At 45.2% G+C, this 14,958-nt stretch overlaps 1 protein-coding gene across 1 annotated transcript in view; it reads left to right on the forward strand.

Annotated features, from left to right (window-relative positions):
* EXT1 (exostosin glycosyltransferase 1) overlaps positions 1-6,853 on the forward strand; it is a 186,997-nt gene extending 180,144 nt beyond the window's left edge. The window contains exon 11 of the mRNA XM_056333281.1: positions 1,214-6,853. Within this exon, the coding sequence (XP_056189256.1) occupies positions 1,214-1,399 (186 nt within the window). The 3' untranslated portion in view covers positions 1,400-6,853. The remainder of the gene's footprint in view (positions 1-1,213) is intronic.
* Positions 6,854-14,958: the final 8,105 nt, after the last annotated feature.

The raw sequence follows: 14,958 nt of genomic DNA on the forward strand, positions 1-14,958 counted from the left end.
ATAATCAAGGATCTGTAATCAATGCACATTATAACCTACCACTTGAGCTAAACTGGACAGGCCTTGGACAGACATCAAGTCTGATTCCACATTCATTTGGCATGCCCCTGACTTTATCAGTTTCTTCATGTTTTAATTAACATACTTGGAGTTTAGGAATTTGTATTTGGTTTTTAAAGTGTAGTGGAAACATAAGGAAAGAAGAGATTTGCGTGAGCAGTGGCACAAAAAATTCCTGTAGGTTCTCAGCATTCATACTTTATCTTAAAGAATAGTTTTATTATGTTTATAAAGGTAGTTTGTAATTATATATTCAGAGCTGTTAGAGCCTTATCCAGAGATACTGACTTCCATAGAAATTACAGCTGCCCAAAATTTTGGAAAATCGGGCCACAGTATTTTGCATGTATGCATGCAAAGACCATGGTCTTTTCCTTGGGTCAGCGTGCATTGTGATCTAATGTGGAACTTCCGTTAATTTTCTCTATCCATAAGACAGCATTGTCTTAGGCACTTGCCTCAGCTGATGGGATTCCTGGAAGCACCCTGCTTTTCCCGGCAGGACATCTACACGCATGAGTAATGCCAAGCACATAAGAACTTCTGAGCTCAGTTACAAGCCAGCTGAAATTGCTTGTGTATAAATTTCTGCAGATCTGGACTGCAAAAGTGCATTTTTCACCTGTGAAACTGTAATAATTGTAACGTGGTTTCCTTCTATGGCTGAAGGCCATGGGCAGCAGCTGGCCCGTGCTTGGATGTGCACCTCTAAGGGAAGGCCATGGCCTTGTCTTTCCTGGTTTTTTTTATGGATTTGTTCTATCTCTGGAGTAGCTTGAGGGTTTCAGGGGAGGAAAAAAAAAAATAGTGTGAGCTGGGGTGAAATAGTTGCTGGGAAGCTTTTTGGGGTCTGCTCACAGGTGTCGTGCTCAGGGTCAGGCTGGCTTATGGTCACACACGGGGTCACCACACCAGACTGCCCTCAGCACTGTTTGCAAAGTCAGGGTGGCCAGCTCGCCATTGCCAGCTCCTGCCGCGGGCCCGGCGTCTTCCCCTGGGTTTGAAACCCCTCACACAGCTACTGGGGGCCACACCACTGTCAAGCCCTGGGGCTGCTGTGCAGCATGGCGTCAGCCCAGCCGCGGCGCCGGCCCTGTCCTGCCGTTCTGCTGTGCCACACTGACGTCTGATTTCTGCTCTCCTCTCCGCACAGACATCCCGGGCCTCGCGCTGGGCCGACCCCGACCACTTCGCCCAGCGGCAGAGCTGCATGAACACTTTTGCCAGCTGGTTTGGCTATATGCCGCTGATCCACTCTCAGATGAGGCTCGACCCTGTCCTCTTTAAAGACCAGGTCTCCATCCTGAGGAAGAAGTACCGAGACATTGAACGACTCTGAGGAGCGCTGCCCAGGGGGCCAAGCCGCCCCCGGCCCTGCGCGGCCACCGGCACGGGGAGCCAGACTGTGCCGCCACCGGCAAGCGCCCGACCCGGCGAGCAGCGTCCCAGCGCCGGGGCTGCCCTGGCCCAGACTGCGCCCCACCACCCGGCAGGCTTCTGTCGCTCAAGACTAGGTCGTGTACAGTTTCATTATGGAACATTAAATAATTATTTTTGAAATGATTGCTATGCAGGTTTAAACTTTTTTAATGATCAAAAAAAAAAACTATTAAAAACAGAGTTCTTTCTTTAATCAAAATTGTGTTGGTTGTGAATATTTCAAAGCTGCCGTTTCTTTCTTTCATGCATTTGATTGTCAATGCAATTTTCATTCATTTTCCCATGCAAAGTTAAACACTTGAATCTCATGGGGAGAAAATGCAGCAGGTTCAGAAACAAACTGAGCACAAACAGGACAGAACCGAAGTATTAACGTTTCTCAATTACTGCTGACTTTTTAATATTTTTTTCCTGTTTTCCCCACGCCAGTAGCAGCCACTGTGGCAAAACTCCTTGGGACGAATGGAAAACTGGAGAACCCCCAACAAGCCAGACGGGAGTGTAGATCCTTCTTGTTGGGGAAACCATTTGTAAAGGCCATCAGCCTTGCCTTGAAGGGAGAGAGGAGCAAACCAGTGACGTGGAGCACAGGGAGGGCTCCATGCACAGCAGGGATGCCGTGCCAGTTGTGTGTTCTGGTAGGAGAGGTGCATCCCAAATGGCCCTGCCCCTGGGTGAGCGCCACAGGGGCAGTCAGCACGGCCAGCAAAGCCTGAGTAAGTCCCTGCTGCCCAGGGGCAGCGGTGCTGCTTAGCCACGCACAGCAGCTAGATTTCTAGAAACAACTTTGTCCTGAGGGCAGGAGGGGTGTTGGCAAAAAAAGAAAGCATGTTAGTGCTTGCAACACAGGAATTTGGCCTGTAACAAATTGGTTTATTTGAAATCAAAGCACGGGCTTCTCTTTTTTTTTTCCTTTTCTTTCTTTCTTTTTTTTTTTTTTTTTTGGAAGTGCAAATAGGTGGAGAAATTCCCTCCTGGAGGTCTGACACCTGAAGTAAAGTGTGTGGTCAGACACCGGGTACTGGCGGCAGTGGGTGCTCCCAGGCATACTTGAGGCAGTATAACTTGGACAAAAAAACCTTCCCCTGAAGTACTGGTGTTGCTCCAAAATGGTTTTAGCATTTCAAATGGAAGTATTTTTAAATTGAAATATTCAAGTTGTTTATTTCTCTGTAGTGCTTTGCTTATTTATGTGTTTCTTTACATTGAAGAATGAAAACAAAAGCAGTGATTTGGGCCAGAAGATGCCGTTCCAATTTGCTAAGAAAATAAGCACTTTAAAACTGTTTTGAACTCTCACATTTGATGAGGTGCATTTGGGGTGCTCTGTAACAATCATCACCCTCAAGAGCTCTGTTAAGGTCACAGCGAGAGGGTTTGCTGCCGATGCCCAGAAGACCAGCAAGCCTTTCTATACCTCATTCCTTTGTAAACAGGCGGTCCGGTAGCAGGTTTGAAGAGTAGCTGGAGTGCTAGGAAGGGTGGACCAGCATTATCACCAGTTTAATTCAGGCTCAGGCACTGATTTATTATGCAGCTTTAAGCAACTCCCACAACTGAGGCATGCCTCAGTTTCCTCATTTGTAAAAGTAATAGTTACTGGTTGTAGAGGGAATGCTGTGAAGCCTAAATAATTTCTTATGCTGGTAAGATCAGAATCCCTAAATGGAAAGTTGCTTTAAAAGTGCGAAGTACATATTGCTAAATGTTTGTGTGCAACCTGACATGTAAAGACTTGCAAAGAATGCTTTGCTTTGTGTATGTATTGCAATATTTGAACAGAGCACAGCGAGTTAGGGCAGGAACATCAGGTTCCTGACATTTTGTGTTAAAATCATGGAATCATAGAATGGTTTGGGTTGGAAGGGACCTTAAAGTTCATGTAGTTCCAACCCCCCTGCCATGGGCAGGGACATCTCCCACCAGACCAGGTTGCTCAAAGCCCCATCCAGCCTGGCCTTGAACACGGCCAGGGATGGGGCATCCACAGCTTCTCTGGGCAACCTCTACCAGTGTCTCACCACTCTCACAGTGAAGAATTTCTTCCTTACATCTAATCTACATAGATGCTCTTTCAGTTTAAAGCCATTACCCCTTGCCCTATTTACACGCCCTTGTAAATCTGAACCAAATCTGTAAAGGAATCTGCCAAAACATGTGTGAGACTGCAGCTAGTGAGTTGGTGAGAGAAGGAGGTGCCACTTTTCCCTCCACTCCCGTTGGTCTCCCAGCCCCTGGCCACGTAGCCTTGCCTGTCACCTTCTGCCACGCTGGTGCCCACCAGATGCTTCTGTGAGCCCGTTCAGCTCTAAAATTGCACGAGAGTGTCTGGTGATTTATTGGATTTTTTAAATGCTATTTTAGAGAGTTAAATCAGCATGTGGAGAGACGTATAAAGAGGCAAGAGTAGGTAGGCAGGGCCAGGGAGGGAAGGGGAGCGGGATATGATCCTGCCTTTGTAGGGTGAGCTGCTAATTCAGCTCCCCACATCCCATAAAAACCTGAACCTCACTTCCTTGTGTTCTTGGGTCTGCGCTTGCTGATCTGCAGGCGAAGGTGAAGTCTGGTGGTTTGATTTTTCAGAGTGAATGCCTCAGGGGCTCTCGTGCCACTTTTGCCTCTGGGAGATCAGGCAGCTCTTTCAGGGACTGGAATAGACCTTCTCCTAGGTCTCGGGTTTTGGACAATGTGTCGAAACCCTGGATGAGGTTGGCAGGGCTCACACTTTGCTCGTGTCCTGGTTTGCAGGCATGTGTGTGAATGTGTCCACAAAGAGCATCTGCAGCTCTGGGAAGCAGTTAATGGTCCGTAGCCAGGAAGAGGGGCCAGGGAGAGGGAAAGAGGGGACCCTACAAAAACAAGAATTAAAATTCTGCTTAGATTTTAGTTAATGCCATTTTGGGGCACGTGGGTTGGGTTTTTAGTAAAATAGGGAGTAGCTAACCATTTTTGGAGTACAGCAAGCGAGGCCAAACTTTTAAGCTGTTTGACATTCTGTTGCCATCACTTTTAGGGGTGGCTGAAAGAGACTGTGCTGAAGCTCGCTCTCAATGTGATTCGAGGCCCTTTCTGTTTACAGATCGCTAATTAAACAAGTAACAATGAAAGGCTTAGCTCCAGAAGGGATGTGGATAGGTAGGAGCGTTTCCCTTTGCAGCAAGTTACCGGGGCATAGCCGTCTCTCTAGGAAAGAATGTGTCTAGCAGCCAGTCCCAAGAATGGCCCTCGGTCTCCGTGTCCACGGCCAGGGATCCAGGGGAAGAGCGGGATGCAGATCCAGCTTAGACATTTGGTGTGTTACGCTCAATGCAGATGTTACCAGCCAGTGCTCCTAAGGACAGCAGGCATGCTTCCGAGCCTCCCGGGTGTATCCCTGTTGGATAGAGCTGTGTTGTTTCCTTAATGAACGAAATCACCCTTTTGTCGTGTCCTATGTATGAGTTAATGGTTCTTCTTTTTTTTTTTTTTCTCCCCTCCCCCCTCCTTAAATCAGATGGTGCTGAAACAAGGTTCACTCCTTGTTGCTCCTTTTGTAGGTTGATTTTTTTTTTATTATTTTTCATTAACAGCAGGCTATGTTAGCCTTTACTTTACAGGTACTTGAATGCCTGATGACTTGACTGAGTGTTACGCATGTGGCCTTTTGTAAAGGTTACTGACCTTAATTTAATCAGGGGTGAGATGGATGGATGAATGTGAATAGATCCATGCCATTAAAACAGAATAAAAGTAGGGATTAGAGTTTGGGAGAACTGATGAATTTTTAATCGAATTTATTAAAGGGGGGGGAAAATAGGGAAAGAAACCCTTCCCAGTTACAATTTGAATAAGATCTATTGCTGGAGGAGGGTTTCAGGAGAAAAACATGACACAAAAATAGGGGCAGACTTCCAAGATAGAAAGTGCCTGGCTCTCCTTGCAGTCCCTTGGGCCTGTAGAAGATTTTATTTGCCCTCTTCCTATTTTGTGAAAACACTAATTGTTACCATAACTTTTTCTAGATGTGAATGTTTAAGCTTTTTAACAGCTCCATAGTGAACACACTGGTGTGCTAATGCATGGCTATTGAGCGCTTTGATCTTTTCCATTGGAAGACATCATGGAGTTGATCAATTTCAGATTGCAATTTCTTTTTTAGAGCCAACTTTGACAAAGAAATTAATCTTTCACCAATGAGCGCCTTTTAAAAAAGCTCATTTACCAAAAGATGTCATTTGGAGAATGGAAGTCGTCATTTGACACTGAAGCAATGAAAGAGCTAGACATAGACTAGGGTTTTTTTTTAAATCGTTACATTCCCAGTGTAAAATGCTGTGTCCCCCTCTTTCTCACTCCCCCCATACTGAAACTAGACTACTCAGTGTTTGTCATAACGCTGTATTGATTGACAACAGCTTGATTAATTCCTCCAGTTAAACATCCTCTTGCAGCAAGGGGTGGGTTGGTGGTCTGCTCCTTTGGTTTTTTTTTCCAGGCTGGCTCTGCTGTCTGTTGCAGAAATGTGCCCTTCAAGGGTGTCAGCCTGACAGAGCCATTTCCCTGGGCTTTAGCGGGAGTCCACGGGGATGGGCCTCTGGTCTTCCAAGAAGGGACCTGCCCCACGCAGGGTCTTAGCCGTTGTCTGCTGGAAATAAAACTGCATCTTCCAAAATATTGTACATCTCACCCTTGTTTAAAACTAAGTCAAGCTGGCCTTTATGCCATTTTAACTGTCTTCACACACGTTTTTTAAGTTGGGAGTTAAATTAGGAGGAGTTAAATTGTGGGGGCGGGGTGGGGTGGGGGAGGTATGGGACTCATCAGATGCTTTGAGATGCTCCCTCCCACTCTTCCATGATGTTTTTAGTGACTATTTCACAGTGGATTAGTGATGATCCAACGGGCCTTGCAACCTTGTACATAATTCTGTATATTTATTTTGAGAGAAAATATGTATAGTGTTTGGATGATGAGAATGGAAACCTGAAATGGGAATTCTTAGGTGGGCAAATGTAAAGCAAAAAAGCAAACAAAAATACAATCTTATTTTGTATAAAATGTACATTTTTGAGAAAAATTTTCTAATGCATTACCAATGTTTTCATAGTGCTGCCACATCTTTTTTAAAGTGTTTCTCCCTCTTTGTTTGACTATTGACAACATGGTGCAATTAAACCTAAAGCAAGTGTGTGAGTGAGAGAAAAAGAGAGAATGAGAAATTTAAAAGCCATATAATTTGGTTTACTTCATTAACCTGTATAACATCATAGGTTTACCATCTAAGATAGGTTGTTTTTATAGATAGTGTCACCAAAGACTTTTTTTCTTCAGATTTATTTTGAAAAGTTGTTAATAAAGGACATACATTTCTGTTGCAGTGTGTTTTTTATTTTTAAGGTAGAATAACGCAAACTTGGGAGCATGATTGCCATGGGTAGTTCAGGGTCATTAAATGAGTGGCTCTTTATCTGCTTTCTCCTCAGCTTGACCTGAGCAATGGCTAGATATATATCCTCGGGCTCTGTTACATAGGTAATACATGTGGTATAGCATCTATGCACAGTGGTGACTAGTCCAGCGACACTGACAGGTATTTACTGTCTTACTGAGGGCAGAAAATACATTCAGTCTGTGTCACTTGTGTGCGGCAGGACAGTGTCCCTGTGTTGTGACGTGGTCATTGGTAGGGAATGGTGACTTGTAGGAGTCGCTGTAAATGTGCGTGTGCCAAAATGATCGCTCAGCAGCCTGGAAAGCCGTGAGGGCTCATCCCTGCAGGCTGAGAATATAGTCATTTATTGACCCATAATTATTGTTAGGGGGTTATCGGAAGCCTGTCGCAGTCATGGGGGGTCACGTTCATCCCACCTATCTCTAGGTGCTTACAAAGCACTCCTGTCAGAGCCAGACCTCACTGTCTCCCTGCGTTGTCAATGGACAGAGCAAAGTTCTGCTGGGGATCATCCTCCTCTCCTGTTTCACACATAGGCTTTAGCACGAGGTAAATTGCACCTCAAGTGTGCTGGTTTCTCCCTGCTGGCAGTACAAGCACGCCGATTGCAGGTCCTGCAGCATAGATACCAACATCTGCTCAGATGTATCTCACGCTGGGAAAGTTCCTGATGACACCAAAGGGCTTGAGTCATGGCCTGTAAATTTGAGGGATTAGCCACGGGTTTGTTCCCATTGGAGATGTCCAGACTGGCTTCATCCCTTCTGGGATTCAGAGGTCCTTATATCAGCATCCCATCTGATCTGCCAGTCATAGAAGACTGCTGTATCTTGGGAAGAGGCTGACAGATGTGGCCGAGCCTGCTCTGCTCATGGTTTTCTGAGGTTTGCTGCAGGTTCCTCCAAAAGAGAGCATCCCAGCAGCTGTTGGTGTTTGATCTTGGCTACGGGCTTCTTTCTGCCAGAAAATGAACAAAAAATTTTACTCTGAAAACTATCTGAGAACAGTGTTCCTACTCCTTCAACACCTGAATTCTTGGGTTGTTGCCATGTTATTCGTGCAAAACAACTTGAGGTGGAATTCATTCGATTAAATGCAGATAGCTACACCTGCAGGAGGTACCAGAAGGCTGTTGTGGACATTAGCAGTTAGCGTGGGCTAGCTGGTGTGGAGCTGTAGCGTGAGACCTTTGGTGCTAGACACATCTTGGAGGGGGTGACTTGGATGTGGGGATGTAGTGCACCACATCTACATCTGCACCTGCCAGCTCAGTTCATCTGGAAAAGATCCAGTTTGTGTGCTCCAGCGCTGTGCTATGGTGTGAATCAAAATGAGGTAAGTGGGGAAAGTCGGGATGGTCACCTCAGAAGTGCCGGGCTGGGCTGAACCAAACCACTGCTGTCGCTGTGCAGCCCTCACAGCCTCTGTTGCCAGTGGAGATCAAATCCAGAATAAATCAGATGGATGTTGTCCTCTGAGACTTGTGCCTGCTGCCCCTCTGTTGTATAGAACAGCGGTCTGTAAAGGAGGAACCAGCTCCATCGGAGATCTCTGTGTGCTGCTGTTAGGTCAGGGGAATCCCACACCGAGCGTCAGTTTTGCTTGCTCATCTGCCACACTGGGAACAGACACCAGCTCTTAGCTGGAATAAACCAAAGCCAGGTCCGTGAAGTCCTTGGGACCTTGCTTACATGAACAGAGGATCTGACCCAAAATATTTAATAATCAGGTCAATGTTAAATGCCCTTTTGAGGACTTTTCTGAACAATCTCACTGAAACTCATTGTGCTATCAGTTGAATGGAGATAGATAAGAGTTGGCACTGATCAACTCTTATTTTATTTTCTCTTTTACATGATTAGCAGAAAGAAAAGAAACAAGCTTCTGCTTTCCCTTTCTAAAGCTGTTTGCTAATTGTACCTACAATGTTATCAGGGAGAAACAGATTCTGCTCAAGATTTTGAGCAGTATGATGGTGACATTCTAGGAGCTGCACCATACGCTTTCTTCCACACTTGCGTTCCTCTCCGTGGCATTCAGGGCTGTATGCGGATTTTATGAGCTGCCTGCTCCAGGTACTGCTGGCGCTGGGTAGCTCGTTTTGCACATTACCTGCATTTCTATTGCGCATTAAGGATGGATGGGTGCTCCATGCTGCAGTGGCTCCTCTGTGCAGCTTGGGCTCCTCCCCGTTTCCTTTCTGTAATTAACTATTGTTTTGCTGGTGGTGCTGAAGCAAATGAAGAAAGAGCTGGTTTTCTTTCCAGAAAACATAAGATAAAGCCATCCCTGAGATTTCACAAGAAGAAAGATGTAACACTAATGATAACTGCTGAGGCAGTGACTGCAAAAAAAGCAATACAACACTCTTGAACTTGCAGCAGAAACGAGAATTTTGAGTCTGTAAAATATTTTTCCTCAAATTTCTCCCTTCCCCTCTGGTTAGAAGCAGCTCCTATTCAGGGTCACAAAACAGCCAGAAGGCAGACCACCTGGTGGCAACAGGGATACATTTTGGGGTTTGTTTTTTTCTAAAAGGGATCCACATTCAGTTCCTGCTAGTATTAAGCACCCTGAGGTCTGTGGCAGCCCCAATGGGGTTTTCATTCAGTAGCCCCTTAGAAGACTGAGAAGGTCCTACATTTTCAGGAAGAGTTTAGGACTTTTTATAGCATCTTGACTGGGAGATGGAGAAACAGAGGCATCTGCAGCAACTCTGTTCTTTAGAAAATATAAGTCTGAAATGGACTAGTCAGACATTAAAAATGTTCGGTTTTTAGTTCTGCCATGATTTGCTATATGAATACCAGGGTTTTTCTGAAAATCTGCCCCGTCTTACCATCTCACCACCTAAACCTGCCGTGGAGTTGCGTGATGCAGTAGATAATGTACCGGTGGCCTGATTGCCATGTACATGCTATTGCTACCACTGATGGGGCATCAGGGAGCTGGGAAGACAATATGAAAATGGACAAGTTAAGAATAGCTGAAATTGGGTTTGGAAACCAAGAATTTAAAACACAGCAATGAAGGGCAATATGGCAAGAGGAAATGGATTTTCCTTCTTGTTTGTGGTAAAGACAATGGATTGTTCTGAGCCTGAAAAAGGGTGGAATTAGACTTTCAAAACATGAAGTTACAATACGTTTTTATTCATTGATGTCTTGATGCTGATAACAAAGCGCATTTATAATGTGAGCAGCACCTTGTGAGAGTCTGCTGAGAAAACACACAATCCTCTGCTTTCCCTGAAACAGACAGTTAGAGTACTGTGTTAACGCCAACCAGTGACTACATTAAGATTATTTTTAATATCCAGCAAATCCTCAAAAGAAGTTGAAATAAAACATTTGTCACTTTATAATTTTTAAGGAAAATGTATACCAGTTCATTGCAATTCCATTTCCCTTGCAGCAGTAATAGAATTGTTGCTATTAGGACTAAAACTGAATCTAGCTCAGGAAGATCTAAAAATTGGGAATTGCTTGTGATACCAAGCAATAATGTTGTTTTCAAAATCCACAGATGATTTAAATGCAATCCCCTTAAGTATTGAAATCTGTCTAGTTCACTCCAAAGGCAAATAAATCCAATATATATTTTTCTCTCCCTCTCATAGAGCAGGGCCAAATTCTGCTCTCAGCAACACTGGAGTAAATGCAGAGTTATTGCAGTCTTCCTCACGCTTCCCCTGAGCCCCAAGCTGTGGTCCCACGGGATATCAGTGAGCTTCCTTAGCTGTGTGGTCCGGGGGTGAGCATGGCCTGAGGTCACCTTGGGACTGACTCTTCCCCTCCAAGTCCCTTGAGGGGGAGCGGTGGCTTTGCTCGGCACTTTGCGCTGCTGTGCAATACAAGTCCAAATGTGGGACGTGTTGGATAGGGCGGGGATGGGGCTTAGCCTCCCTGAATTGCTTTTTATGACCCTAGTAACAGAAGTCAAGCCAGATACATTTAGAGGAATAATGTCAGGACTCAGTAAAGTGCCCAGGAAGACAGCTTTCCTGTAATGAGACCGAGGACTCGCCGATAGGATTCTTGGTCCTGTTCCAAATTCTTCTAATGATTTATTCTGAGGTAAAAACCCATTTAACCTCTCTGCCCCTCACTGTTCCTAAACAGCAAGTGGATATTCATAAACACCCTCATTTTGTAAGGAAGAATATGAGCTTTAGGGATTCATGCCAGTGCTTTCTGGTCCTCAGGTGAAGCACTGGGTTTTAAAGTAAATTTTTATTACATCATGTGGAAGAAGCTCTGGAACTGATACGAGTAGGTGGGAGTGCTGGAGGTGGCTGCTTCCAACCCCTCATTTTGTTGCATGTGTAATGGGTTGCAGTCTCCACTCATTTATTCTATTTAACTTCTAAATGAAGAGAAGGCTTGGAAAACCATAATGATTTATGGTGACACACAGCAATAACAATACCACAGTCACAAGCACTTACAAGAATGGTTCAAAATCATTATCCTTGTATAACCGGGGGACAGACTTTTGAGGTCCAGTCTTGTAAGGCATGGCTACCTCAACCTGTTGAGTCCCAGTTCGTCACAATTATCGATATACATTGTCTGAAGCTCCAGCTGCTGTGGAGGTTACCTGTGTCCTCAGCATCAATTTAGGAGATGTCTGGCTTTCATGTGCTATTTCTCCATCTGCTTGCAGACTCTCAGCATGCTGTCCCGAAGGAGAATGACTATGGGGGTGGAAGTAGCAGTGGGCAAGTCTACAGCATGCATGCACAGAGTTTGTGGAACCCTGCAGTGCAGACCTCCTGACCAAAGCACCCATGGGGGTTCTTCCTAACCCAATTCACTGATAGCAAGCCAGGCTAGAGACGCTCACAACTTCAGCTCTGGAGCTGGGTGCGGAGTAGCAGAGAAACCTCCCAGCTGCCTGGTTCATGGTACAGGAATTTGCAGATTTGGGCAGGGGGGAGCTGCTGGGGTGCCCAGTGTTGTGTCTCAAGGAGATTCAGAGGGTCTCAAAGAGTCTTTAGCAACTTCCCTGACTAAGGTGGCAACAGAGAAGAAAAAGAAAAAAAAAAAAAAAAAGGCAAATCAATGCCCAGACAAGAATCCAGCATCTTCCTAGGACTGTGTTGCTTTTCTTACATCTCCACTGCTCTGGCATCGGATATTCCCCAGGGTGTCATGTAAATGAAGAAATCTGAGCTTTCAGGTAGCCCTCAGAGCTGAACTCTGTGAGGACAGCCTGCCTGGTTTGTGTGTATGGACCAATGCCATGCGAATGAGTGAAGTTCCACTGTATTCTGCAGCTGGAAAACTTGACTGCTTATTTAATTTTCCAAGATTGTACCAAGTTTTCTTGGATTTTTGGTCTGAAAACAAACAAACAAAAAAAATGCAGCTATGCTATTTCAATCAAACAAAACCAGGGAAACTGTCAGAATTTATGCAGGGCTGGAGCCCTGACTGCTGATCCCAACAAGGCAAACTCAGTGGCAGTGTGAAGTCGGTGCCAAGATGACCTCTGAAAGGTGCTATCAAATCCATTGTGCCACACAAGAGAGACTGTGCCTGTGCACGCAGAAATGCTGAAAACCTGAGGTGCCCAGACAATTCATTTTGCATCCTGAGATTTTCCAGCAATGGCCTCTAGTGCTTTTCATACGCTATGCATCAAATGTGATCAGCCGCACGGCACAGTATGATGAAGTAAATGCACTGGGTCACTAAAGTGCATTAAGTGCCATTTACTGCATCAATTTAATTCTGTCCCTAGTCAAACTTATAACTGTCTCTATCCCTTATTGCCGTTTCCCTTTTCTTTTTACTGCCGAGCAGGCAATAGCATCCATTTTCTTACCCGACAGCGTAACTCAGTCTAGCTGATAACCCAAGCCCACTGTCATCAGTCCTGCCTCAAGCAATGCAATAGATCAGGGGGCTGTAGATGTTCCAGGCTGGCAACCCGCTCGGGCTCAGCGTGGGCTAGGTGAGCCTGCAAAGCCAAAGGCTTTTCTCACTGCCAAAGCATGGCAGCTCTTGCTCTTGAGAAATTCAAACCTGCCTGCACTGATTTTTTTTTCACTTGCAAGCTACACTTTGTGCGGGAGGTTTTCCATCAGCAGAGCAGGAGCTGTGCGCAGTGCAAGAAGCAAGTGTATTAGCATGGTGGGTTGGAGCCTGGAGAATGGATGTTTTCATCAGAAGAGTTTCCTCTGCAGGAATTTGTTTATGTCATTTGCACTATGTCCGCATTTCCCCTTGTACCACTGTGTAAGTGCCAGAGCAGGTTGAAGGACAGTGCCCAGATTAATTCTCCATGTAGAAAAAAGCTTTTTCTTTCTTCCATTTTTCCTCTCGAGTGCTTACACAACCTTCTTCTTTGCTAAAGAGTGCTGAGTCTTTCATTTTTTTACTTCAAATTTCCAAAACGCTGGTTTAAGTGTGCTCTGCCTTGCCCTTTTTTGCAATTACCCCTTTTTATCTGGTTACAAATTTATACTACTTCAATTTTAAATCACATCACATTAAGGGGTTTTGCAAACCTTGTGTGAACAATGACCTTTCCTCACATAACTCCAGGCTAAAAGAATCTCTTTGACTCCATGGCAGAAAGTTACTATATGAATACTTAGAAGTAGGCAATGCATCAGCTTTTCTTCACCCCCCAGCACAACTAATTTCAACATTCAAACATGGGTTGAGGAGTGAGGAAGAGGATGCTGGGTAAGATCATTGAAGCACTGCTGCTTCTGGGAGCCTCAGTTCTCTCCTCTGTGCTCCAAAGCAGCCGACTTCGAAGGGTTTCCTACAAAATACTTGCTATGGTGTAATTTTACAGAGAGAGTGCATCATTGTCTTTAACTGATTTAATTGTATTTCCGTTCATGATCTACACTTCCCACCCATGCCATCTGAAGTGTGCTGATAAAATGAGGTCTGACATGGCCTGAAGAATATTGTAGGGGCCGGTTCTCCTGGCAAACTCCAGCTGCCTTGTGCCAGTAAACTGGCACATAGCAGCTGTAAACCCAGTTTAACTGGGTTTATGTTTACTCTGCTGCATGAGAGTGGCTCTCAGCAGCTGCAGCATAGCAGAAAATGGGGTCCTCAATGTTTAATATCTAGTATATGTCCTCTGTCTGGGGTATAGAGCTTGCCCTTGCAAGACGTATAGCACAAGTCTTTCATCTATAGATGTTGTGACCGTATATTCAATGAAGGCATCTGGAAACAACCCATTAGGGGCAGCGATACACTGCTGCTTTTGCTATTGACAGGAGTGGGATTTGCCTGCTCCTCGCTAGGTGTCTAGTATATTTAAAAATACTTAAGGGAAAGAAGGGGACAACCAGATTATGCTGAAGGTACTAATAAAAACATAAACCTGCCACTGACCAGCAGAAGAGTGAGGAATGCCCCGGCACTGGCTGGGGAGGGAGTCTGGGATGCAAGACGAGGCCAACCTGGACCATCCCCTTGGCAATGGAGTGTGACAGGGCACTGGCAGGCTCACAGGTGTTGTGCATTTTGGGAAGCCAAACCTGCTTCCCAGCATCTTCAGGGGAGATTTCTGTGCAGCCATTTCCACAGAGGAGGAGGAAAAGGGGAGTGACAAAGGCTGTTCCCTTTCCAGGGAGCTGTCAGTAGCTTGGATGCTTCCAGAGGTAAGAGCTAAGGGAAAGGAGTTTTCCAGGGTTTGGCCCCCCATGACCACCCTCCTTGCTCTGCTGCAGAGCCTATTTCTTTGCCTCCTTCCTTTGGAAATGTTCACTTTTTATGACTAATTAACAATTAGTTTGGCTAGAGAGCAAGCAAACAGAAAGATGTGGTAGAATATATGGAGGAATACAATGTGCTTGGTCCCTGCAAATGTGAAGTGAGAAGCGAGATCCAGGAACTGTCAGTTTATGAGCAGAATAGGCTGGGAATAAACTTTGGAAAAGGAAGATAGAACAAGTGGGAGCAGAGATCCATATAATTTCTCCCTGAAAGTTGTAAAGAAGGTGAAGAAAATCCCAGAGGAGCCATTAAAAAGATACCAGAGCAACCAGGGGT

This window comes from Falco biarmicus, chromosome 3 (assembly GCF_023638135.1).
Source record: "Falco biarmicus isolate bFalBia1 chromosome 3, bFalBia1.pri, whole genome shotgun sequence".
NCBI lineage: Eukaryota > Metazoa > Chordata > Aves > Falconiformes > Falconidae > Falco > Falco biarmicus.